General features: G+C 44.3%; 2 protein-coding genes across 2 annotated transcripts in view; one reads left to right on the forward strand and one right to left on the reverse strand.

Annotated features, from left to right (window-relative positions):
• Window positions 1–26,841, forward strand: part of pgm2l1 (phosphoglucomutase 2 like 1) — a 380,072-nt gene that overhangs the window by 143,707 nt on the left and 209,524 nt on the right. The gene's annotated exons all lie outside the window — the stretch shown is intronic.
• On the reverse strand, window positions 10,091–26,166 carry tpbgl (trophoblast glycoprotein like). The gene is made up of 2 exons (XM_062974398.1): window positions 21,408–26,166; window positions 10,091–11,516 (listed from the first exon to the last, which is right to left on the reverse strand). Exon 1 carries the CDS (start codon window positions 23,820–23,822, stop codon window positions 22,542–22,544), a length of 1,281 nt encoding a protein of 426 aa, XP_062830468.1. The 5' UTR covers window positions 23,823–26,166; the 3' UTR covers window positions 10,091–11,516; window positions 21,408–22,541.

The following is a 26,841-nucleotide window of genomic DNA, read 5'->3' on the forward strand; positions in this document are numbered from 1 at the left end:
ATAATAATAATAATAATAATAATAATAATAGAAGACCTGGCTCTGGCTCACGAATGGGACCCTGAAGAAGGAGACAGAAGGCCTGATCCTTGCAGCCCAGGAGCAAGACATCAGGACAAAGGCCATTAATAATAATAATAATAATAATAATAATAATAATAATAATAATAGAAGACCTGGCTCTGGCTCACGAATGGGACCCTGAAGAAGGAGACAGAAGGCCTGATCCTTGCAGCCCAGGAGCAAGACATCAGGACAAATGCAATTAATAATAATAATAATAATAATAATAATAGAAGACCTGGCTCTGGCTCACGAATGGGACCCTGAAGAAGGAGACAGAAGGCCTGATCCTTGCAGCCCAGGAGCAAGACATCAGCACAAAGGGAATTAATAATAATAATAATAATAATAATAATAATAATAATAATAAAAGACCTGGCTCTGGCTCACGAATGGGACCCTGAAGAAGGAGACAGAAGGCCTGATCCTTGCAGCCCAGGAGCAAGACATCAGGACAAATGCAATTAATAATAATAATAATAATAATAATAATAATAATAGAAGACCTGGCTCTGGCTCACGAATGGGACCCTGAAGAAGGAGACAGAAGGCCTGATCCTTGCAGCCCAGGAGCAAGACATCAGCACAAAGGGAATTAATAATAATAATAATAATAATAATAATAATAATAATAAAAGACCTGGCTCTGGCTCACGAATGGGACCCTGAAGAAGGAGACAGAAGGCCTGATCCTTGCAGCCCAGGAGCAAGACATCAGGACAAATGCAATTAATAATAATAATAATAATAATAATAATAGAAGACCTGGCTCTGGCTCACGAATGGGACCCTGAAGAAGGAGACAGAAGGCCTGATCCTTGCAGCCCAGGAGCAAGACATCAGCACAAAGGGAATTAATAATAATAATAATAATAATAATAATAATAATAATAATAAAAGACCTGGCTCTGGCTCACGAATGGGACCCTGAAGAAGGAGACAGAAGGCCTGATCCTTGCAGCCCAGGAGCAAGACATCAGGACAAATGCAATTAATAATAATAATAATAATAATAATAATAATAATAATAGAAGACCTGGCTCTGGCTCACGAATGGGACCCTGAAGAAGGAGACAGAAGGCCTGATCCTTGCAGCCCAGGAGCAAGACATCAGCACAAAGGAAATTAATAATAATAATAATAATAATAATAATAGAAGACCTGGCTCTGGCTCACGAATGGGACCCTGAAGAAGGAGACAGAAGGCCTGATCCTTGCAGCCCAGGAGCAAGACATCAGGACAAAGGCCATTAATAATAATAATAATAATAATAATAATAATAATAATAATAGAAGACCTGGCTCTGGCTCACGAATGGGACCCTGAAGAAGGAGACAGAAGGCCTGATCCTTGCAGCCCAGGAGCAAGACATCAGAACAAAGGCAATTAATAATAATAATAATAATAATAATAATAATAATAATAATAATAGAAGACCTGGCTCTGGCTCACGAATGGGACCCTGAAGAAGGAGACAGAAGGCCTGATCCTTGCAGCCCAGGAGCAAGACATCAGCACAAAGGAAATTAATAATAATTATAATAATAATAATAATAGAAGACCTGGCTCTGGCTCACGAATGGGACCCTGAAGAAGGAGACAGAAGGCCTGATCCCTGCAGCCCAGGAGCAAGACATCAGAACAAAGGCAATTAATAATAATAATAATAATAATAATAATAATAGAAGACCTGGCTCTGGCTCACGAATGGGACCCTGAAGAAGGAGACAGAAGGCCTGATCCTTGCAGCCCAGGAGCAAGACATCAGGACAAAGGAAATTAATAATAATAATAATAATAATAATAATAATAATAATAATAGAAGACCTGGCTCTGGCTCACGAATGGGACCCTGAAGAAGGAGACAGAAGGCCTGATCCTTGCAGCCCAGGAGCAAGACATCAGGACAAAGGCAATTAATAATAATAATAATAATAATAATAATAATAATAATAATAGAAGACCTGGCTCTGGCTCACGAATGGGACCCTGAAGAAGGAGACAGAAGGCCTGATCCTTGCAGCCCAGGAGCAAGACATCAGGACAAAGGCAATTCAGGCCAAGATTGAAAAATCAGCTGATGACCCAAAGTGCAGACTGTGCAAGGAAACCGACGAAACCATGGATCATCTCCTCAGCTGCTGTAAGAAAATCGCACAGACAGACTACAAACAGAGGCACAACCATGTGGCCCAAATGATTCATTGGAACTTATGCCTCAAGTACCACCTTCCCAGCAGCAAAGAACTGGTGGGATCACAAACCTGCAAAAGTCTTGGAAAATGAGCACGCAAAGATACTCTACCTTGAGAAAGGACTGTCAAGCAAAGGATTCGGAAAGCGGTTGCTATTTTATTTTTTTTATTATTTTTAATCTATTATTATCATCATTATTATTATTATTACTTTTTGGCACTTTTTATTTTTGCTATTTTTACCACTCCTTTTTTCTTTTCCTTCTTTTTTATCTATCTCTTTCACCCCTCTTTCCTATAGACTCATATATTCTCACACTTTCCCTGTATATACCTATCTGGAACTTTAATAAAAAATCTATTTAAGAAAGGAAAGTGGTTGCTATTTTATTTTTTCCTTATTTTTAATTTATTATTATGATTACTTTTTGGCACTTTTTATTTTTACTATTTTCACCACTCCTTTTTTTCCTTCTTTTTTATCTATCTTTTTCATCCCTCTTTCCTATAGACTCATATATTCTCACACTTTCGCTGTATATACTATCTGAAACTTTAATAAAAATCTATTTAAGAAAGGAAAGTGGTTGCTATTTTATTTTTTCCTTATTTTTAATTTATTATTATGATTACTTTTTGGCACTTTTTATTTTTACTATTTTCACCACTCCTTTTTTTCCTTCTTTTTTATCTATCTTTTTCATCCCTCTTTCCTATAGACTCATATATTCTCACACTTTCCCTGTATATACCTATCTGGAACTTTAATAAAAAATCTATTTAAGAAAGGAAAGCGGTTGCTATTTTATTTTTTCCTTATTTTAATCTATTATTATTATTATTATTATTATTATTATTATTATTATTATTATTATTACTTTTTGGCACTTTTTATTTTTACTATTTTTACCACTCCTTTTTTCTTTTCCTTCTTTTTTATCTATCTCTTTCACCCTCTTTCCTATAGACTCATATATTCTCACACTTTCCCTGTATATACTATCTGAAACTATAATAAAATCTATTTAAGAAAGGAAAGTGGTTGCTATTTTACTTTTTTCCTTATTTTTAATCTATTATTATTATTATTATTATTATTATTATTATTATTATTATTTTTGACACAACGATGTTGTATGACACAGCAAACAAGATAGACATGCTGGATTTCATATCACAAAATCACAAGTCGAACACTTCCCAAGTGTCTAGGACTGTGTGATGTATTTTCGGATGATGCGTGGGGTAGGGTGGCCTTTTGCAGTTGGCAGATCGGGATTTTGTCAATGTCTATTGTTTCCAAATGCCGGCTGAGATCTTTTGGCACGGCACCCAGTGTTATTTATTATTATTATTATTATTATTATTATTATTATTATTATTACTACTACTACTACTACTACTACTTCTTTTTGGCACTTTTTATTTTTACTATTTTTACCACTCCTTTTTTCTTTTTCTTCTTTCTTATGTATCTCTTTCACCCCTCTTTCCTATAGACTCATATGTTCTCACACTTTCGCTGTATACACAGTATCTGGAACTTTAATAAAAATCTATTTAAGAAAGGAAAGTGGTTGCTATTTTGGTGTTCCTTCCAAGGCAGAAGCCTCCAAAGGATGGACCAAATACACAGCTGGATGACTTGGTCCGTGGCCAAAGGAGCACAAAATAAAAAGAGAGGCTGATATCAGCAGAGAGAAAGAGAAAGCGGAGATGATGAATGGTTGCTGTCCCGTCCCTGAGCGATCGCTTCTTAAATCCACTTTGTTCCGGCTTTGTAGCAGCAAGATAGAGCCGAAACGCTCCGGAATCCAGTTTTTCATTTCGCGGCCCAGCTGCGTGTGCGGATGGGGAACTCCGGGCAAGTCAGAGCAGATTTTGGCCGGTGATTGTTCTATTTAATACATAAAGCAAGGAGCCCGCGGTGGTGCAGCGTGTTAAAGCGCTGAGATGCTGAACTTACACACTGAAAGGTCGCATGTTCGAATCCGGGGAGTGGAGTGAGCATCTACTGTTAGTCCCAGCTTCTGCCAACCTAGCAGTTCGAAAGCATGGAAATGTGAGTAGATCAATAGGTACTGCTCCGGCGGGAAAGTAACGGCACTCCATGCAGTCATGCCAGTGGCCACATGACTTTGGAGGTGTCTACGGATAATGCTGGCTCTTTGGCTTAGAAATGGAGATCAGCACTAACCTCCAGAGTTGAGTAGAGCAATAGGTACTTCTCTGACGGGAAGGTAACGGCGTCCATGCAATCATGCCTATGACCACATGACCTTTGGGGTGTCTACGGACAACGCTGGCTCTTCGGCTTAGAAATGGAGATCAGCACCAGCCCCCAGCGTGTGAGTAGAGCAATAGGTACAGCTCCAGTGGGAAGGTAACAATGTCCATGCAGTTATGACCTTGGAGGTGTCTACGGACAACGCCGGCTCTACGGCTTAGAAATGGAGATGAGCACCAGCCCCCAGAGTGTGAGTAGAGCAATAGGTACTGCTCAGACAGGAAGGTAACGGCGTCCATGCAATCATGCCTATGACCACATGACCTTGGGGGTGTCTATAGACAACGCCGACTCTTCGGCTTAGAAATCGAGATGAGCACCAACCTCCAGAGTGTGAGTAGAGCAATAGGTACTGCTCCAGTGGGAAGGTAACAGCGCTTCATGCAGTCATGACCTTGGAGGAGTCTATGGACAACGTGAGTAGAGCAATAGGTACTGCTTCGACCGGAAGGTAACAGTGCTCCATGCACTCATGCTTATGACCACATGGCCTAGGAGGTGTCTACGGACAACACCGGCTCTTCGGTTTATAAATGGAGATGAGCACCAGCCCCCAGAGTGTGAGTAGAGCAATAGGTACTGCTCCAATGGGAAGGTAACATCCATGCACTCATGCTTATGACCACATGGCCTAGGATGTGTCTACGGACAACACCGGCTCTTCGGCTTTGAAATGGAGATGAGTACCAACCCCCAGAGTGTGAGTAGAGCAATAGGTACGGCTCCAGTGGAAAGGTAATGGTGCTCCATGCAGTTATGACCTTGGAGGTGTCTATGGACAACGCCAGCTCTTCAGCTTAGAAATGGAGATGAGCACCAACCTCCAGAGTGTGAGTAGAGCAATAGGTACTGCTCCAGTGGGAAGGTAACAGCGCTTCATGCAGTCATGACCTTGGAGGAGTCTATGGACAACGTGAGTAGAGCAATAGGTACTGCTTCGACCGGAAGGTAACAGTGCTCCATGCACTCATGCTTATGACCACATGGCCTAGGAGGTGTCTACGGACAACACCGGCTCTTCAGTTTATAAATGGAGATCAGCACCAGCCCCCAGCATGTGAGTAGAGCAATAGGTACAGCTCCAGTGGGAAGGTAACAATGTCCATGCAGTTATGACCTTGGAGGTGTCTACGGACAACGCCGGCTCTACGGCTTAGAAATGGAGATGAGCACCAGCCCCCAGAGTGTGAGTAGAGCAATAGGTACTGCTCAGACAGGAAGGTAACGGCGTCCATGCAATCATGCCTATGACCACATGACCTTGGGGGTGTCTATAGACAACGCCGACTCTTCGGCTTAGAAATGGAGATGAGCACCAACCTCCAGAGTGTGAGTAGAGCAATAGGTACTGCTCCAGTGGGAAGGTAACAGCGCTCCATGCAGTCATGACCTTGGAGGAGTCTATGGACAACGTGTCTGGCATGACTAGACTTAATGTCAGTGGAAAACCTTTACCGTACCCAAATAAAGCAAATGAAATGTTTACAAAACGGAGTCGGTGGGTCCCCTCGATTTCCTTATTTGCTTCACTGTGAATCCCGGTATCAAGACCTAGTGTGATGCTATGTCGTGGCCATCTGTTGGGAGGGCTTGGATGGTGCCTTCCTGCATGGAAGGAGAGGGTGGACTGGATGACCTTTAGGGCCCCTTCCAGGTCTAGGATTCTTGCACCTAAGGAATAACTAGGCGGACTCAACTTTTCTTCCAAATCCTGGTGCGATCTGATTCAAGGGGTTGGACTAGATGTCCCTCGGAGCCCCTTGCAGCTCTATCATTCTGTTCTATGATGGACACCGGGAGACGAGGGTTTGGAAGCAAAAACCCACTGGATGATCTTGGGGGAAATCTCACTTTCCCAGACCTCTTCTCAAGACATTCCGTAGCTAGGCAGCATCTTTAAAGTTCAGACTAAAACCCAAAGCGGATCTGCTGCTTTGCCCGGCTTTAGTGCTCTTAACAGCCCTTGGAGATGCAGAGATTTGCAGCATCAAAGGCAAGAGCAAGGGGAGGCACGTGGAGTGCATAAAGCAGGCTGGGTGGATCCTGGGAACCCCAGAGGTCATCCAGTCTTGCCCCTTTCTGCCGTGCAGGAATAAACAACTAAAGCCCTCCCAACAGATGGCCATCCAGAGAAGGAGCCAAACTGGGAGTAGCGGTATACAAGTCTAATAAATAAATAAATAAATAAATAAATAAATAAATAAATAAATAAAGCAAGGGGCCGGGTTGTGGCGCAGCTGGTTAGTAGCCAGTTGCAATAAATCACTACTGACCGAGAGGTTACTAGATTGAAGCCTGGGTCATATGGAGCTCCTGACCATTAAATAGCCACCTTAGCAGCTCGAAAAAACAGTGGCATCTGTTGAGCAGAAAATTCTAGGTACTGCTTTATGTGGGGAGGCTAATTTAACTTAATTTACAGCACCATGAAATCCGCCAGCTGCATGCGGAAAGGAATGAGGATGTACTACCATCAAGGACTCGGTGCCTCAAGTGGACGGTGAAGTGGCAGCTTCCTCTGTGGCTGGAATTGAGCATAGCCTCATGAAGCCGGAAGCTGGAAATGTTAAATTGCCTCTGTGTCTGTCTATATATGTCGTATATCTAATGGCATCAAATGTTTGCCATGTATATGTACATTGTGATCCACCCTGAGTCCCCTTCGGGGTGAGAAAGAAGGGCGGAATAGAAATGCTGTGAATAAATAAATAAAGCAGCATATTTCACTAAGAGCTAGGGAGGACCCCTGAGGTCATCCAGTCTTGCCTCTTTCTGCCGTGCAGGAATAAATGACTAAAGCCCTCCCGACAAATGGTCATCCAGCCCCTGCTTGAAAACCTTTAGTGAAACGTAAAAATAATCAAACCCACGCAAAACAAAACAATACAGCAAATGTGTATCATGACTTGAATGTTTGGGAGTGTACATACTGTATTTACTCGAGTATAAGCCTAGTTTTTCAGCCCCTTTTTAAGACTGAAAAAGCCCCCCTCGGCTTATACTTGGGTGAGGGTCCTGGTTGGCTTCTATTTGGGTCGGCTTATACTCGAGAATATATGCTACATTTATTATTTTTCTCTATTATTATTGGTATTATTACATTTATTATTTTTCTCTATTATTGTTGCTACTATTACATTTATTTTACTCTATTTTTATTATTATTATTATTATTAATACATTTATTATTTCAGTCTGATCTTATTATTATTATTGCATTTATTATTTTACTCTATTTATTATTACATACATTATTTTCTTGTATTTATTTTTATTATTACATGTATTATTTTACTCTATTATTATTAAAAGGATACATAAGCGCATTTACATTGAAGAAGATGAGAATAATGATTTCATCAGAGTTGGACAGTCTTATCTTAAATTTGAGCTTGATGTAAGTATTCAAAAACATTTAACCTACCGATGCCACAATTAATGTAATTTTATTGGTATCTATTTTTATTTTTGAAATGTACCACCCTCGGCTTATACTGGAGTCAATGTTTTCCCAGTTTTTTTGTGGTAAAATTAAGTGCCTCGGCTTATATTCGGGTTGGCTTATACTCGAGTATATACGGTAATTTATGACACCATAAAATCCACCAGCAGCATGCGGATAGGAATGAGGATGTACTACCATCAAGGACTCAGTGTATCAAGTGGACGGTGAAGCGGTAGCTCCCTCTGTAGCCGGAATCGAGCATAGCCTCATGAAGCCGGAAACTGGAAATGTTAAATTGCCTCTGTGTCTGTCTCTATATGTCGTATGTCTAATGGCATTTAATGTTTGCCAAGTATATGTGCATTGTGATCTGCCCTGAGTCCCCTTCGGGGTGAGAAAGAAGGGCGGAATAGAAATACAGTAGAGTCTCACTTATCCAACATAAACGGGCCGGCAGAACGTTGGATAAGTGAATATGTTGGATAATAAGGAGGCATTAAGGAAAAGCCTATTAAACATCAAATTAGGTTATTATTTTACAAATTAAGCACCAAAACATCACATTATACAACAAATTTGACAGAAAAAGTAGTTCAATACACAGTAATGTTATGTTGTTATTACTGTATTTACGAATTTAGCACCAAAATATCACAATATATTGAAAACATTGACTACAAAAATGTGTTGGATAATCCAGAACTTTGGATAAGCAAGTGTTGGATAAGTGAGACTCTACTGTACTGTGAATAAATAAATAAAGCAGCATATTTCACTAAGTGCTAGGGAGGACCCCAGAGGTCATCCAGTCTTGCCTCTTTCTGCCGTGCAGGAATAAACAACTAAAGCCCTCCCAACAGATGGCCATCCAGCCCCTGCTTGAAAACCTTTAGTGAAACGTACAAATAATCAAACCCACGCAAAACAGTACAGTAAATGTGGATCATGACTTGAATGTTTGGGAGCGAACATATATTCTAGGAATTAGGGCTGCCTATGGAAATGGAAGCAATGCGTTCTCACCCAGAGAGTGCAGTCTCTATCATGCCTAGTGAGCAAAGGCACTCTGCACACGCTCAAGGGCCTCATTGATTGCACTATGTAACAAAAATTGGAAAAAAAATCTGCTCCTGATTTGAAAGTGTTATTTCCTGTTTAATTGTGCAGTCCTCACTTTGAATGTAGGTGTCATCCTCCAGATCTTGGGCAGGTCACACACTGTCAGCCCCAGAAAACCCAATGAAACAGGAAATAACACCTCCAAACCAGGTACAGATTTTTGTTATTACAGTAGAGTCTCACTTATCCAACGTTCTGGATTATCCAACGCATTTTTGTAGTCAATGTTTTCAATACATCATGATATTTTGGTGCTAAATTCGTAAATACAGTAATTACTACATAGCATTACTGCGTATTGAACTACTTTTTCTGTCAAATTTGTTGTCTAACATGATGTTTTGGTGCTTCATTTGTAAAACCATAACCTAATTTGATGTTTAATAGGCTTTTCCTTAATGCCTCCTTATTATCCAAGATATTCGCTTATCCAACATTCTGCTAGCCTGTTTATGTTGGATAAGTGAGACTCTACTGTATTAAAAATGTTTTTTAATAAAAACTTTGAAAATTTGCCAAAAATCTGAGTCAAATGTTCCTAGATTTGGTGAGCTAACAATGGTAAATGTGTTCTACCACTGTAGCAAATTTCATTAGGATAGGTCAAAAAATAAGGTCCCTCAAGTTTCCCCACTGACAATAATGTTGCCCGTCATGCGCATGCGCACATGCCATTTATGGGATACATACGAAGAATCAGAACTTTCGGAAAGTTTTGGACTTTTTGCTTCAAAATTCGGAAATGACTTTAGAAACGAAGCGCCAACGCCCCCTACTTTCGAAGCGAGTATTGAACTATTTTTTTTTCATGGATCGCACATGCCTACTATCTATCTACCTCTCAGTCTGATAGAACAGAAATATAGAGAGATGTGAATGAACACAAAGAGAGAAACCACACTACACAATCCCTGCAACGGGCTCCAGAGAGAGTTCCCACAAAACGAAGACACGATGCCAAACCCAAACGTACTCCAAAATGATTGCAATTGAGCTTTATAGAAAAAAAAAGAAAGAAAGCAAGTAAGAAAGAAAAACACGAGGCAGAAGAGATGCAAGTTTTTCCATTTCTTTGCTCTAGCCGGAGACTAACAGCAGCTTTGGTCTACAACAGAAAGGGCCGCCGGATGCAAGTCTTTGGGCCACCACTCCCAGAATCCCCAGACAGCTGGTTGGCTGGGGATTCTGGGAGTTGTAGTCCAAAAGGAGGGACGTGGATGTCGCCAGAGTGCGTTGACACAGTAGAAATCAATGCGGTTTGAATGGTCAGTGCAATGGAAGTTGTAGCATTGGAAGGCCTTTCTCTGCCTCACCGAGAACTACAACTCCCACGATTGCTGTTAAAGTGCCATCAAACTGCATTAATTTTACAGTGTAGACAACGCACCCTGACTCTGCAGGCTTTCTGTATCCTCAAGCAAGAAGAATTAAACTAGGAGTAATTATTTTCGGGGTGGGATTTTAGCAAAACAGCCCTAATTCTATGTTTTCGTAATTCAGGAAAAATGGGTTGTTTCCGCATGCTTCAGAAACACTCAGCCTACAGAAAAGTTTACTTATGTTGTTTGTTTTCTCCCCCCGTTGGCATCGCTTGGTGCCAAATAAATAATAATAATAATGCATAATAATAGTAATAATAATAGTAATTAAAAAGTGTCCAATGTGTCAAAGAAATCCCAGCTCACGGCAATGACTCGTGTTCTTGTTCTTCGATCTCAAATAATCCGAAACGTAAGGTAAAGTAAAGAGAGAAGAGGCGATGCACGAGAAAGCAACAGGAGGGATGCGTAGTTTCCCAAGCGGCGGGTGGGAGATGATATAGAGAAGAGCACAGAGCCAGCTGCAGAAAGGACGAGGCGTTTTGGTCCAGAGGTTCAAGGCAACACAGTCGGGACCCCCGGCTTTTCCACTGCATCGCCAAAGAGCGGGAAATATATATAGAGAGAGGTTTCCATCAAGGTTTGTGCAAAAGTCCAACGAGATCGAGTCTTGAATTGAGTCTGGGGTCTTTCTTTGGGGCATTGCAAAACGGCGCCCACTTCTGGAGACGCAGAGAAGTGCAGGCTCGAAGGAGGAAGACTTGGAAAACTATTGCGGTCCATTGGAAGACGATTTTTCACCTTGAAGATGCCTCCCACAAGGATGGTAAAAACATCAAAAACATCCGGGCGTCCCCTGGGCAACGTCCTTGCAGACGGCCAATTCTCTCACTCCAGAAGCAACTCCGGTTGCTCCTGACATGAAAAAAACAAAAACAAAAAAACCCTTGAAGATGAGACAGAGGATGTTTTGGATTCCAATGTTAGTTCCTTAGAATCAGGGAAAAGGGAAACCAGTGAAAGGTCAATTTCTCTTGGGAATTCGCCTTGATCCGATGAGGAGTTTTCCTGTGATTTTAGATTAGGTCTATGGAAGGAGGGAGTAAAGGATGAATTAGGCATTTGGAGAGACTATGTGAGTAGTCCATGAAACCCAGGTGTGTGAGGCATGATGTTACAGCTTCCTGGTCGGGTTTGGATCTAAATTAAGTGCTGTTTACTTTACAATGAATGCAGTTTTACATCATTTGAAGCAGTGGTTCTCAACCTTCCTAATGCCCAGACCCCTAAATAGAGTTTCTCAACGAAATTATTTTCGTTGCTATTTCATCACTGTCATTTTGCTCCTGTTATGAATCGTCACGTAAATATCGGATATCTGATTCGATGGACCAAATTTGGCACAAATACCTGATAGATACAGTAGAGTCTCACTTATCCAAGCCCCGCTTATCCAAGCTTCTGGATTATCCAAGCCATTTTTGCAGTCAATGTTTTCAATTTATCGTGATATTTTGGTGCTAGATTCGTAAATACGGTAATTACAACATAACATTACTGCGTATTGAACTACTTTTTTCTGTCAAATTTGTTGTATAACATGATGTTTTGGTGCTTAATTTGTAAAATCATAACCTAATTTGATGTTTAATAGGCTTTTCCTTAATCCCTCCTTACTATCCAAGATATTCGCTTATCCAAGCTTCTGCCGGCCCGTTTAGCTTGGATAAGTGAGACTCAACTGTACACCCAAATTTGAATACTGGTGGGGTTGGGACGGGTAATGATTTTGTCATTTGGGAGTTGTAGTTGCTGGGATTTATAGTTCGCCTACAATCAAAGAGCATTCTGAACTCCACCAACGATGGAATTGAATCAAATTTGGGACACTGAACTCCCATCACCAACAAGAAATACTGGAAGGGTTTGGTGGGCACTGACCTTGAGTTTGGGATCTATAGTTCGCTTCCAATCAAAAGAGCATTCTGAAATCCACCAATGATAGAATTGGGCCAAACTTGGCACCAATACTCAATATGCCCAAATGTGAACACTGTTGGAGTTTGGGGAAAAATAGACCTTGACATTTGGGAGTTGTAGTTGCTGGGATTTATAGTTCGCCTCAAATCAAAAGAGCATTCTGAACTCCACCAATGATAGAATTGGGTCAAACTTGGCACCAATACTCAATACGCCCAAATGTGAACACTGGTGGAGTTTGGGGAAAAATAGACCTTGACATTTGGGAGTTGTAGTTGCTGGGATTTATAGTTCGCCTCAAATCAAAAGAGCATTCTGAACTCCACCAATGATAGAATTGGGTCAAACTTGGCACCAATACTCAATACGCCCAAATGTGAACACTGGTGGAGTTTGGGGAAAAATAGACCTTGACATTTGGGAGTTGTAGTTGCTGGGATTTATAGTTCGCCTCAAATCAAAAGAGCATTCTGAACTCCACCAATGATAGAATTGGGTCAAACTTGGCACCAATACTCAATACGCCCAAATGTGAACACTGGTGGAGTTTGGGGAAAAATAGACCTTGACATTTGGGAGTTGTAGTTGCTGGGATTTATAGTTCGCCTCAAATCAAAAGAGCATTCTGAACTCCACCAATGATAGAATTGGGTCAAACTTGGCACCAATACTCAATACGCCCAAATGTGAACACTGGTGGAGTTTGGGGAAAAATAGACCTTGACATTTGGGAGTTGTAGTTGCTGGGATTTATAGTTCGCCTCAAATCAAAAGAGCATTCTGAACTCCACCAATGATAGAATTGGGTCAAACTTGGCACCAATACTCAATACGCCCAAATGTGAACACTGGTGGAGTTTGGGGGAAAATAGACCTTGAGACATTTGGGAGTTGTAGTTGCTGGGATTTATAGTTCACCTACAATCAAAGAGCCCCTTGAACCCCACCAATGATAGAATCAGGGAAAACTTCCCACGCAGAACCGGCAGAAAATACTGGAGGGATTTGGGTTCCTAAGACCATCAGAAACGTGTCTTTGGCGACCCCTCTGGAACCCCATTGTCTGGCCATATTCCAGAAGCATTCACTCCTGACGTTTCGCCCACATCTATGGCAGGCATCCTCAGAGGTTGTGAGGTCTGTTGGAAACTATATGTATCCCTGTGGAATAATGCCCAGGGTGGGAGAAAGAACTTTTTTTTTTCTGTTGGAGGCAAATGGGGATGTTGCCATTGGCCAGCTTGATTGGCACTGAATAGCTTTGCAGGTTAACACCTCCCAACAAAGGATTCCTCCAGACAGGAAGCAGCTAGGTTTTGAAGCTGCAAACCCATTCAATGCTAATCAAGGTGGCCAATGGCAACATTCACCCTTGCCTCAAGCAGACACGAGTTCTTTCTTTCTCCCACCCATCATTCCAGAGGGATATATATCTATCTATACACATAATAAAAGTGAAAATCTGTATGCATGTATGTATGTATGTAACACTAGCTGTGCACGGCCACGCGTTGCTGTGGCAAAGTGGTGGTGTTATTGGTTAAAAATTGTTGTGTAATTTTTATTTGACGTTATTTGCAATTTTTTATTAATTTTATTGTAAGTTATCTTTTTATTTATTATATTTTATTATTTTCTTGTATTATTTTTAGTTATTTTCTGTTATGATAGTATTTTATTGTATTAATTTTTAGTGTTTTTTATTATTTTTTATTGGGTTGCTAGGAGACCAAGTTGGAGGAGCTTAGCCTTCTAACTGGCAGCAATTGGATAAAAGCAATTATTCTTCTCCCTCTCTAATTAGGACTTTATTTTTCTTTTTCTTTTTGTTGTATCAACCTAGAGGCATGGATGATGGGTTGTGTTGTCAAATTTCGAGGTTGGGGGGCCTGTAGTTTTGTTGTTTGGTGGGTCGCCGTGATGCCATCTTTTATATATATAGACTAGCTGTGCCCGGCCACGCGTTGCTGTGGCGAAGTCTGGTGTTCTGGGAAATAAAGTATTGAGGAATTGGTGGTAGTTAAGGTCAAGGGTAAAGGTTTTTCCCCTGACATTAAGTCCAGTCATGTCTGACTCGGGGGTTGGTGCTCATCTCCATTTCTAAGCCAAAGAGCCGGCGTTGTCCGTAGACTCCTCCAAGGTCATGTGGGATGACTGCATGGAGTGGCGTTACCTTCCCGCCGGAGCAGTACCTATTGATGCACTCACATTTGCATGTTTTCGAACTTCTGGGTTGGCAGAAGCTGGGGCTAACAGTGGGGGCTCTCTCCGCTCCCCCAATTCAAACCTGTGGCCTTTTGGTCCAGAAGTTCAGCAGCTCAGCACTTTAACACGCTGCGCCATCAGGGGATATTATTTCCTAAAGGTTGTGAATATACAATATTTCTGATTGGTTTTTTTTGTCTGTTGGAGGCAAGTATGAATGCTGCAATTAGGAAAAATGATTAGGATGTAATGGCCTTGCAGCTTTAAAGCCTGGCTGTTTCCTCCCTGAGTGAATTTTTTGTTGGGAGGTGTTAGCTGGCCCTGATTGTTTCCTGTCTGGAATTCCCTTGTTTTCAGAGTGGTGTTGTTTGCGATATTTTATGTGCTTCTACTGTCTATGGCCCTGAGAAAACAGAGGATTTTCCAGACTTTGATGATGGGAATACTTTGTTGGGAGATGTTAGCTGGCCCTGATTGTTTCCTGTCTGGAATTCCCTTGTTTTCAGAGTGGTGTTGTTTGCGATATTTTATGTGCTTCCACTGTGTGTGGCCCTGAGAAAACAGGATTTGCCAGACTTCAATGATGGGAATACTTTGTTGGGAGGTGTTAGCTGGCCCCGATTGTTTCCTGTGTGGAATTCCCCTGTTTATTTACTGTCCTGGTTTTAGAGATTATATTGTTCTGCATTATTCTATCCCAGTAATTATTTCATATTAAAGAAGAATCTCACTTATCCAACATTCGCTTATACAATGTTCTGGATTATCCAACGCAGTCTGCCTTTTCATAATCAATGTTTTTGTAGTCAGTGTTTTAAATTCATTGTGATATTTTAGTGGTAAATTTGTAAATATAGTACAGTAGAGTCTCACTTATCCAACATAAACGGGCCGGCAGAACGTTGGATAAGCGAATATGTTGGATAATGAGGAATTAAGGATAACCCTATTAAACATCAAATTAAGTTATGATTTTACAAATTAAGCACCAAAACATCATGTTAGACAACAAATTTGTCAGAAAAAGTAGTTCAGTACACAGTAATGCTATATAGTAATTACTGTATTTATGAATTTAGCACCAAAATATCACGATATATTGAAAGCATTGACTACAAAAATGCGTTGGATAATCCAGAATGTTGGATAAGCGAGTGTTGGATAAGTGAGACTCTACTGTAAATACTACATAGCATTACTGCGCATGGGACTACTTTTTCTGTCAAATTTGTTGTATAATATGATGCTTTGGTGCTTAATTTGTATAACGATTACCTAATTTGATGTTTAATTGGCTTTTCCTGAATCCCTTCTTATTATCCAACATATTCACTTATCCTGCCGGCCTGTTTACGTTGGATAAGTGAGACTCTACTGTATATTTCTAATCTTATATTATCTGCTCAGAACTGGATTATATGAGGCTCCTTCTTCACAGCTGTATAAAATGCACATTGAAGTGGATTATATGGCAGTGTGGAGTCAAGATAATCCAGTGCAAAGCAGATAATATAAGATTATAAATGGGTTATATAGCTGTGTGGAAGGGCCTTGAGTCTACACTGCCATATAATCCAGTGCAAATTAGATAATCTGTGGAAGAAGTCTAAGTGAAGCCTAAATCTGCCTGTCCCCTAACTGAAACCTGGCTGTCCCTTGGTTGCTAGGCAACCAAGTGGGCAGAGATTAGCCCTCTAAACTGGCAGCAATTGGATAAAAAAAATTATTGCTCTCCCTCTAATTAGGACTTTATTTTTCTTTTCTTTTTGTTGTATCAACCTTGAGGCGTGGATGATGGGTTGTGTTGTCAAATTTTGAGGTTGGGGGGCCTGTACTTTTGTTGTTTTGTGAATAGCCGTGATGCCATCACTCTTTTATATATATAGATGGGTGTCTGCTCAAACAGATAGCCTCTCGGCCTCCACATACAGACTATTGTTCCCAGTGCTGGGCAGCCACCAAGTCTCTCCCTCCCAGGACATTGCAGGTTACAGTGAGCACATCCTAGGGTTCCTTTCTCTCTTCATTTGCATGACTCCGCCCACTGCCTCTCCCTTAACCCTTTCCTATTCTTTTCTATGGCACAAAGCAAACAGAGGAACTGATCATCAACTGAACATACTAGAGAGGACTGGAGAGAATTCACTATGACTTAGAGGAGTTGTAGGGACTGGGATGTATAGTTCACCTGCAATCTAAGAGCCACACAGACCCAACATGGCCAACTGTGAATCCTGGCAGGTGTTTCAGGAAGATTGACCTGGGAATCTGGGAGTTGTAGTTCACCCTTATCCAGAGAACACTGAACCCAGCCGAAGAAGGATCTGGACCAAATTTGGCACACAGGCCCAACATGGCCAACTGTGCAGATTGGGGGAGTTTTAGGAGTATTGACCCAAAATGTTTGGGTACTGTAGTTCACCCACATCCTTATGCATTTTCTAATGGGAGCATTCATAAAAAAAACATAAGCAAAGACTGAGTTTTTTTCCTAAGACATAGCATAACATGTGACCAAACTGATATGACCTCGCATCCAAAAACAAACAAGGCCCTTTTTCAAATAACACGGGCAACACCTGGCTGCTTCCTGCATGGGGGAATCCTTTGTTGAGGAGGTGTTCGCTGGCCCTGATTTTTTCATGTCTGGCATTCCCGTTTTCAGAGTCCCACCTCGAACCTTCCACAGATATATAAACCTCACTTGCCTAGTTTCCAACAGACTTTACACCCTCTGAGGACGTAGGCCTGCTATAGATGTGGACGAAACGTCAGAAGAGAATGCTTCCATTTTATTATTATTAATAATTTTCAAAGATTGCAGGGGAAAAATGATTCATTCTGAAGCAGATGTTGGTTTCAATGTGTCTACATGAAAGCAAACCCTTTCTACTGTACCTTGAGCCCGTTGTTATCTGGTTTTTTGGACTGGGATCTTGCCTTTAGGGTTTGGCTGCTCAATGGGAGAAAGAGGAGGATCCGCTCCTGATTTTAATCCGAACTTTAAAGGTGTTAGTCAAGGTCCCAGAGCCATTTGTTATCTGTTTATTTTGAACGGGGATCTTGCCTTTGGGTTTGGCTGCTCAATGGGAGAAGGAGAGGATCCGCTCCTGATTTTACTCCGAACTTTAAATGTCTTAGTCAAGGTCCCAGAGCCAGTTGTTATCTGGTAGTTTTGGACTGGGATCTTGCCTTTGGGTTTGGCTGCTCAATGGGAGAAGGAGGAGGATCCGTTCCTGATTTTACTCCGAAATTTAAATGTTTTAGTCAAGGTCCCAGAGCCAGTTGTTATCTGGTAGTTTTGGACTGGGATCTTGCCTTTGGGTTTGGCTGCTCAATGGGAGAAGGAGGAGGATCCGCTCCCAATTTTACTCTGAACTTTAAAGATTTTAGTCAAGGTCCCAGAGCCAGTTGTTATCTGGTAGTTTTGGACTGGGATCTTGCCTTTGGGTTTGGCTGCTCAATGGGAGAAGGAGGAGGATCCGCTCCCGATTTTACTCCGAACTTTAAAAGTCCCAGAACCATGTCTGGCTAGTTTGACGTTCAGAGTGAAATTGGGAAGGGATTCATTCAGTCTCTTTCTGAGAAGTGGGAGAGATCCGTGCCAAGAAGCGGACAGATGTTCACCTGGAACAGATTATCGGCGTTTCTCGAGAGAGACCATCCTGCCCCGTTTGTTCCCTGATAGGCTTAGCAATCCGTCTGGACTCAGAGCCGGGATGTTTCCAATTTCAGGCGACATCCGGATCTGCAAAATCCATACAATTCCGAGAAAAGTCCTTTTGAGACCGCCAGCGGGGGCAAAGCTGGGCTGGGCAGGCGGCCAGGCATTATCTTTGGCAATAATAGGTTCCTTTTTGGGGAAGAATGAAAGGTCCTAAACAGGGCAGGAACAGGTGGAAACTAAAAGCAGGATTCGTTCCTCTTCGATATAATTTCCCCCAAGTGGAAAGTTGAGTTTTATCCCCTTCACTGCGGGTCTAATTCTCTAAAAGCCAAACAAATCCAGCTTGTTGTTATTGTTGCAAATATCTATCGAATGAATTGATTTATGGTGACCCTAAGAGTGGGAAAGCTCTGCAAGACTGATGGCAATCCCTATTGATTGCACAGGTCTTGCAAAGCCAAGCCAAGGCCTCCTTAATGGGGTCCATTTAATTCAATCTCCCCATTTTCCAACTTCCGAACCTCATTATCTTTCCTAAAGGGACCTGCAATACATCCAAATCTTGTCTATCTAGACCTCAATCTGGAGGAGAATTCATACAACCCAATGGATCCTTGTGGGACTCAGGTTTCCCATTTAGATTCCAATGCATGTTCACTTTGGCTCAGGTTTCCCATTTTGATCCCAATGCATGTTGCTTTTTGGAGGAACCAGTCCCAGATTGCAGTGGTTTCATACAACCAATGCTTGTAACCAATTCATACAACCCAATGGATCCTTGTGGGGCTCAGGTTTCCCATTTTGATCCCAATGCATGCTGCTTTTTGGAGGAACCAGACCCAGATTGCAGTGGTTTCATATAACTAACGGTTGTAACCAATTCATACAACCCTATGGATCCTTGTGGGTCTCAGGTTTCCCATTTTGATCCCAATGCATGTCGCTTTTTGGAGGAACCAGACCCAGATTGCAGTGGTTTCATACAAACAATGGTTGTAACCAATTCATACAACCCCATGGATCCTTGTGGGGCTCAGGTTTCCCATTTTGATCCCAATGCATGTCGCTTTTTGGAGGAACCAGCCCCAGATTGCAGTGGTTTCATAACAACAATGGTTGTAACCAATTCATACAACCCCATGGATCCTTGTGGGGCTCAGGTTTCCCATTTTGATCCCAATGCATGTTGCTTTTTGGAGGAACCAGCCCCAGATTGCAGTGGTTTCATACAACTAACGGTTGTAACCAATTCATACAACCCAATGGATTTTTGAGGGGCTCAGGTTTCCCATTTTGATCCCAATGCATGCTGCTTTTTGGAGGAACCAGCCCCAGATCTCAATGGTTTCATATAACCAATGCTTATAACCAATTCATACAACCCCATGGATCTTTGTGGGGCTCAGGTTTCCCATTTTGATCCCAATGCATGTCGCTTTTTGGAGGAACCAGACCCAGATTGCAGTGGTTTCATACAACTAACGGTTGTAACCAATTCATACAACCCAATGGATCCTTGTGGGGCTCAGGTTTCCCATTTTGATCCCAATGCATGTTGCTTTTTGGAGGAACCAGCCCCAGATCTCAATGGTTTCATACAACCAATGCTTGTAACCAATTCATACAACCCATTGGGATCAAAATGAGAAACCTGAGCCCCACAAGGATCCATGGGATTGTATGAATTGGTTACAACCATTGGTTATATGAAACCACTGCAATCTGGGGCTGGTTCCTATTTCATATTTCAATTCATACAACCCAATGGATCCTTGTGGGGCTCAGGTTTCCCACTTTGATCCCAATGAATGTTGCTTTTTGGAGGAACCAGCCCCAGATTGCAACGGATTCCTAACAAAAACAAATACGCATCCCTGAAATGCACCCACATGGTTGCAAAGTTAGAGGAGAGAGGAAGAGCCCTCCATCTTTCCATAATGTGTTTTGAAGATATGGAGAGCAACAAAAGCCAAGCATGCACAATTACTGAATGCTGGGTTGCCGATTTGAACCCCGATAGGGTTGTTGTATGTCTTTCGGGCTGTGTAGCCATGTTCCAGAAGCATTCTCTCCTGACGTTTCGCCCACATCTATGGCAGGCATCCTCAGAGGTTGTGAGGTATGGAGAAAACTAAGCAAAGAGGTTAATATATATCTTATATATTGCTTAGTTTTCTCCATACCTCACAACCTCTGAGGATGCCTGCCATAGATGTGGGCGAAACGTCAGGAGAGAATGCTTCTGGAACATGGCTACACAGCCCGAAAGACATACAACAACCCTGTGATCCCGGCCATGAAAGCCTTCGACAACACATTGAACCCCGATATTTGTGGATGGGGTCTTGCTAGAATCTCAAAATGCATCACTCTTTTCTTTGGGTTGGAAACACAAGTGGACGGAAAACTGCGGGTTGAAATAAAATGGAAAGGGGCACCAGAAGGTCATCTAGCCCACACCCCAGGCTCAAGTCTCTCCCATTCCTGACAAACAGACTGGGTTTTGGAAATACCTTCAAAATCTGCCCTGGGGATGGATATCAAGTTTGGAATGAGATGCCTTTTTTAGTTGGAGTTCCCTTGGGGTGGATATCAATTTGGAATGAGATGCCTTTACATTTGGAGTTGGGAGCTGGCTGCAAAAGCCTGACTTTGTTGCACTTTTTTTTGGCTACGAAGGAAGGCAAATGGAACAACTTCTTGGTATAGGGTCACCATAGGTCAGAAAAGACTCGAGGCACACAATGACAGTGTAGACCAGGCATGGGCCAACTTTGGTCCTCCCTTTAGGTGTTTTGGACTTCAACTGTACCTTTCCTAACAGCCTCAGGCCCTTTCCTTTCCCCCCTCCGCCGCTTAAGCGGCGGAGGGGGGAAAGGAAGGGGCCTGAGGCTGTTAGGAAAGGTAGAGTTGAAGTCCAAAACACTTGGAAGGAAAGCCAAGGTTGGCCCATGCCTGCTCTAGGGCTACGACTCACCCCTATCACACTAACCCCAGATGTTCAGGAAACATCTCCTTTCAATTCAGCTCAGCATTGGAAGAGAGTGAGTACTGAATCCCTTTTCCCCAAAGCAACAATGTTGTCTTCAACTCAACCCTGGAAGGAGAGGCCATAGAGCAGCCCACCTCTAGAGCTTAGGTCAATCCTTCTTCTCAGGAGGGTCGGAGCAAGGGGTCTGGGAAAACACCTCTAAGCAATGGAAGGGATGAGGCAGTCGAACTCCCGTATCTGCAGCAAGGTCCTTTCTGAGTCTCTAGAAGGAATAGAGCATGGAGAAGCCAAATTCCAGAGTCTGAGACAATGTCCCCTCTCAGTGCAAACCTTGTGCCGGCAGGACTGCTGACTGACAGGTCGGCAATTCGAATCCGGGGAGAGTGGGTAAACTCCCTCTGTCAGCTCCAGCTCCATGCAGGGACGTGAGAGAAGCCTCCCACAAGAATAGTAAAACATTAAAACATCCAGGCAACGTCCTCACAGTCGGCCAATTCTCTCACACCAGAAGTGACTTGCAGTTTCTCAAGTCACGCCTGACATTAAAAAAAGTGCAAACCTGGAAGAGATGGAGCAGCCCACCTCTAAGGTCTTAGGCAACATTCTGAGAGCAGAGGCTGGAGCACAGAGCAGATGGTCTCCAGTGTTCAGGATGATGTCCTTCATGTGTCCAGGGCAGTGTCCATCCTCAACCTAGTCATGCAACAGATGGAGTAATGAGCCTCCAGTGTCCAGGGCAACATTTCTTATTGCACAGAACAATTTCTGCTGCTGGAAGCACATTTCCTTCTCAAGGCAGACCTATATGGGACGTTGCTGCCTGCAACAAGCCCCTGTCCACCTCCTTCCTCAGAGGTTGATGATGTCCCTCCTGTGCCCAGGGCAGTGTCCATCCTCAAGCTAGCCATGGAACAGATGGAGCAGTGAGCCTCCAGTGTCCAGGGCAACATTCCCTATTGCAGAGGACAATTTCTGCTGCTGGAATCACATTTCATTCATGAGGCAGACCCACCAGGGACGTTGCCGCCTGCAACAAGCCCCTGTCCACTTCCATCCTCAGAGGATGAAGATGTCCCTCCTGTGTCCAGGACAGTGTCCATCCTCAGCCTAGCCCTGGAACGGATGGAGCATGGCACAGTGTGCAGGGTAACATTCCCTCTGGGCAAAGAGTAGCAGCTCTATTCCTGGTGCCAGGAGCATATTCCCCTCTCGAGGCAGATCTGGAAGGGACGTTGCCGCCAGCAACAAGCCCCTTCCCAGCTCCATCCTCAGAGGTCCCCGGAGCCCACCCGCCGTGGGTCACTGTCCTGCTCGTAGCGGTAGTGGTATCCCTCCATCTGGTCCCGGCAGGCCTCCCGCAGGTTGTTGAGCCAGCGCTTGATGCCCTTCCGGTTGAGGTAGAGCACCATGAGGAAGACCAGTCCGATGAGGGCCAGGACGATGCCGAAGAAGACGTAGGAGGCGGTCTCCAGCTGGGGGTCCTGGGCGTCCCGGCCTGTGTCCAGCAGCCCCCAGCCGCCTTGCTCTTCCTCATTGTCGTCCCCTGGGGGGCACCCCAGTTGGGCAGGCTGCAGCCGGCGCAGCAGGGCCTCCTTGAGCCGCGCGGGGCTGTTGCAGCGCAGGCTGCGGGCGTCGAGGAGGCGCCAGGTGGCGTTGCTCTGCCAGCGCAGGAGGGGCCGCAGCGAGGCGCACTGGCAGTCCAGGGGGTTGGCGCCCAGCTGCAGCCTCAGGGCCGGCAGAGGCAGGAAGGAGTCCAGGCGCTGGGCTCGGAGGCCGCGGAGGGAGTTGTTGCGCAAGTCCAGGTCGCGCAAGGAGGGCGGCAAGGCCCAGCCGGGGGGAGCGTCGCGCAGGCGGTTGCCCCTCAGCTCCAGGCGGGTCAGGCTGACGTTCACCAGGCTGCCCTCCTTGAGTAGAGTCTCAGGCGAGGAGAGCAGGGCCTGGTTGAGGCGCAGGGTGTGCAAGTGTGGGCAGAAGGCGAAGGCGAACGGAGACAAGGCCTGGAGCGGATTGTGGCTCAAGTCCAGCAGGGTCAGGGCGGGCAGCCCGGCAAAGGCACCCCCTTCCACCACCTCGATGTTGTTGTGGGTCAGGAGGAGGACCCTCAGGTGGGGCAGCGGGCGGCAGGTGGCCGCGTCTTCTCCCTCTGTCCATTCCCGGTCCTCTCCTCGCCACCCTCCGGCGAAGGCGGCCCCGGGGAGCAGGGTGAGGTTCCCCCCCAGGATGGAGAGGTTCCTCACGGGCTCCGGGAGGCCCTGCGGGGGGTCCTGCAGCGCCAGGTAGCGGCACTGGTCCGTGTCCGGGGTGGAGAAGCAGAAGCAGGGCGCCGAGGGGCAGGGGGCGCTCCGGGGGGCCGCCGGGGAGGGGCAGACCCCGCGCAGGAAGAGCAGCAGCACCTCCGCCACCAGCACCGCGCCCCCCGGGACAGCGGCACCCCCAGCACCACCAGCACCCGGGGGAAGCAGAGGAGGAGGAAGAAGGGGGCACGGGGGAGCAGGGGCAGGAGGAGCAGGCCCGGGGTCCGGGGCACGGCGGGGGGGCGGGCGGGCCATCCCTAGCCCAGGAGGGGCATCCCCGCAAAAAGGGGGGGGAGGGAGGGAAGGCAAAGACACGCCCCTCCTCCTCCTTCCTCCTCCTCCACTATTTCATCTCCCTCCTCCTCCTCGCCTCCTTCTCTTCTTCTTCTCTTCCTCCTCTTTCCTCACCCTTTCCTTCTCCTCCCTCCTCCTTCTCTTCTTCTTCTCCTTCCTTCTTCTCTGCTAATTCCTCTTTCTCCTCCTCCCTCTTCCTCCTCCTCTTTTTCTTCTCTTCCTCTCCTTTCTCCACCCTCTCCTATTCCTCCTCTCCCTCTGCTTCCTCCCTCTTTTCTTCTCCTTCTCCCGCTTCTTCCTTCCTCTCCCCTTCTTCTTTCTCCTCCTTCCTGCTCCTTTCCTAGTCTCGCTCTTCTTCCTCCTCTTTCCTTCTCCCTCTCCTCCCCCTTCCCTTTCCTCCGCTAATTCCTCTCCCTTTTCTTTCTTCTTTCTCCTCCCTCCTCCTGTTCTATTTCTCCTTTTTCCTCGGCCTCTTCTTCTTTCCTCTTCCTCCTCTGCTAATCCCTCTCTCCCTCCTCTTTCTCCTTATCTTTTTCTTCTTCTCGTCCTCCACCTCTTTCCTCACCCCCTTCTTATCTTCCTCCTCTCCCTCTTTTCTTCTCCTTCTTCTCCTCCTCCTGTTCCGCTAATTCCTCTCCTCCATCTTCTTTCTCCTCCTTGTCTCCCTCTTCTTACCTTCCCTCTCTCTCTCTTCTTCCTCTTTTCTTCTCCCTCTCTCTCTTCTCTTCCTCCTGTTTTTTCTCCTTCCCCCTCCTTCTCTTCTTCCTCTCCCGCTTCTTCTCCTTCCTCCTCCTCCTCTGCTATATTCCTCTCCCCGGTCTTCTTTCTCCTCCTTGTCTCCCTCTTCTTCCTCTTTTCTTCTTCCCTTCTCTCTCTCCTCCTCCTCTTGTTCTTTCCTCTCCCGCTTCTTCTCCTTCCTCCTCCTCCTCTGCTATATTCCTCTCCCCGGTCTTCTTTCTCCTCCTTGTCTCCCTCTTCTTCCTCTTTTCTTCTTCCCTTCTCTCTCTTCTCCTCCTCTTGTTCTTTGCTCTCCTGCTTCTTCTCCTTCCTCCTCCTCCTCCTCCTCGTCTCCTTTTCTCCTCCACTAATTCCTCTCCCTCTGCTCGTCGTTTTCTCCTCCTTCCTCCTCCTCCTCCTCCTTCTTCTCCTACTTTTCCTCCTTCTTCTCAGGCGTCAGGAAGAGCTCCTCCGACCCGGGTCCTGGCCTGGCTGGGCTGGCAGCAGAGGCAAAGTGGCGACCTTCCTCTCCGGATGCCTCCTCTTCCTCTTCTTCTTCCTCCTCCTCTTCTGTCTCCGGCTGCAGGTTGATGGCGCTTCGCCCGGACGAAGGGATTAACTGGGAGGGAAAGAGAGAGAGAGAGAGAGAGAGAGAGAGAGAGAGAGAGAGAGAAAGAGAAAGAGAGAGAGAGGGAGGGAGGGGCCACTGGCAGGAGGAAAGGGGGGGGAAGAGCTATGACAAGGAAAGGAAACCCCCTTCTGTCCTGTATTCCCTCAGAAAGCAGGGATGAGATCCCACCAAAGTGGGTTGTTGTGCATTTTCAGAGCTGCCTGGCCATGTTCCAGAAGCATCCCCTCCTGACGTTTCGCCCACACCTATGGCAGTCATCCTCAGAGGTTGTGAAGTATATTTATTGGGAAAATAATAATAATAATAATAATAATAGCTTTATTTTTATACCCCGCCTCTGTCTCCCCAAAGGGGACTCAGGGCGGCTTACATGGGGCCAAGCCCGAATAAAAACAATCGCAATATAAAACACAACAATAGACCAGAGACATGCACAATTATAAAAATTTAAACATTAGCCAATAAAAACAAATGACAAGAACTAATAAAAACATGGATTAAAACGGAGAGGTTGTAAAAGTGGACTGGGTAAGGTGCACCCTATAAATATTGTAAACACGAGGTGACTGATAAAGTGCTGCAAATTCTTGGAAGTGCAAATTGGGATGGGAATAGACCCCGTGTCTATATCAAGTTGACATGGGTAAAAAGTGCAAACTGGTACAAGAATGGTCAAAGATACAGGATTGTTATGAGAATGCTATCCTTGAAGGGACTGGCTTGACCTTGAAGGAACTGGGGGCGGTGATGGCCGACAAGAAATTCTGGTGTGGGTTGGTCCATGAGGTCACAAAGAGTCGGAAGCGACTAAACGAATAAACAACAACATGAAATCCTAGGATTTGTAGATTGGTGAGGCACCAAACCTCTATGGCAGAGAAGGCTAAAATACTATGCAAACTCAAACTTGAGGAAGAACTTCCTGAGGGTTAGAGCAGAGAGTTCAGTGTAGATGCAGACTGGGGCCAGGACATGATAATAATAATAATAATAATAATAATAATAATAATAATAATAATAATAATATCAATCAATAATAAATCAAAGTGAAGAACCTGCTTTGATTGAAGTAAAAAATCAGAAACTCCTCAAAGCACGGCAGACAAAAAAACCAGTACAAGAAAACCGCACTACAAACTAGAGCTGACAGCTGGCACAACAAAACATTGCATGGAAAGTTCCTTGACAAAATTGAAGGAAAAGCTGATAAGGAGAAGACCTGGCTCTGGCTCACGAATGGGACCCTGAAGAAGGAGACAGAAGGCCTGATCCTTGCAGCCCAGGAGCAAGACATCAGGACAAAGGCAATTAATAATAATAATAATAATAATAATAATAATAATAATAATAATAGAAGACCTGGCTCTGGCTCACGAATGGGACCCTGAAGAAGGAGACAGAAGGCCTGATCCTTGCAGCCCAGGAGCAAGACATCAGGACAAAGGCAATTAATAATAATAATAATAATAATAATAATAATAATAGAAGACCTGGCTCTGGCTCACGAATGGGACCCTGAAGAAGGAGACAGAAGGCCTGATCCTTGCAGCCCAGGAGCAAGCCATCAGGACAAAGGCAATTAATAATAATAATAATAATAATAATAATAATAATAATAATAATAATAGAAGA

This window comes from Anolis carolinensis, chromosome 3 (assembly GCF_035594765.1).
Source record: "Anolis carolinensis isolate JA03-04 chromosome 3, rAnoCar3.1.pri, whole genome shotgun sequence".
In the NCBI taxonomy this organism is placed as follows: Eukaryota; Metazoa; Chordata; class Lepidosauria; order Squamata; family Dactyloidae; genus Anolis; species Anolis carolinensis.

Coding starts and splice junctions, on each gene's coding strand:
- tpbgl (XM_062974398.1), bottom strand. CDS start 23,822: ATGGCCCGCCCGCCCCCCCGCCGTGCCCCGGACCCCGGGCCTGCTCCT.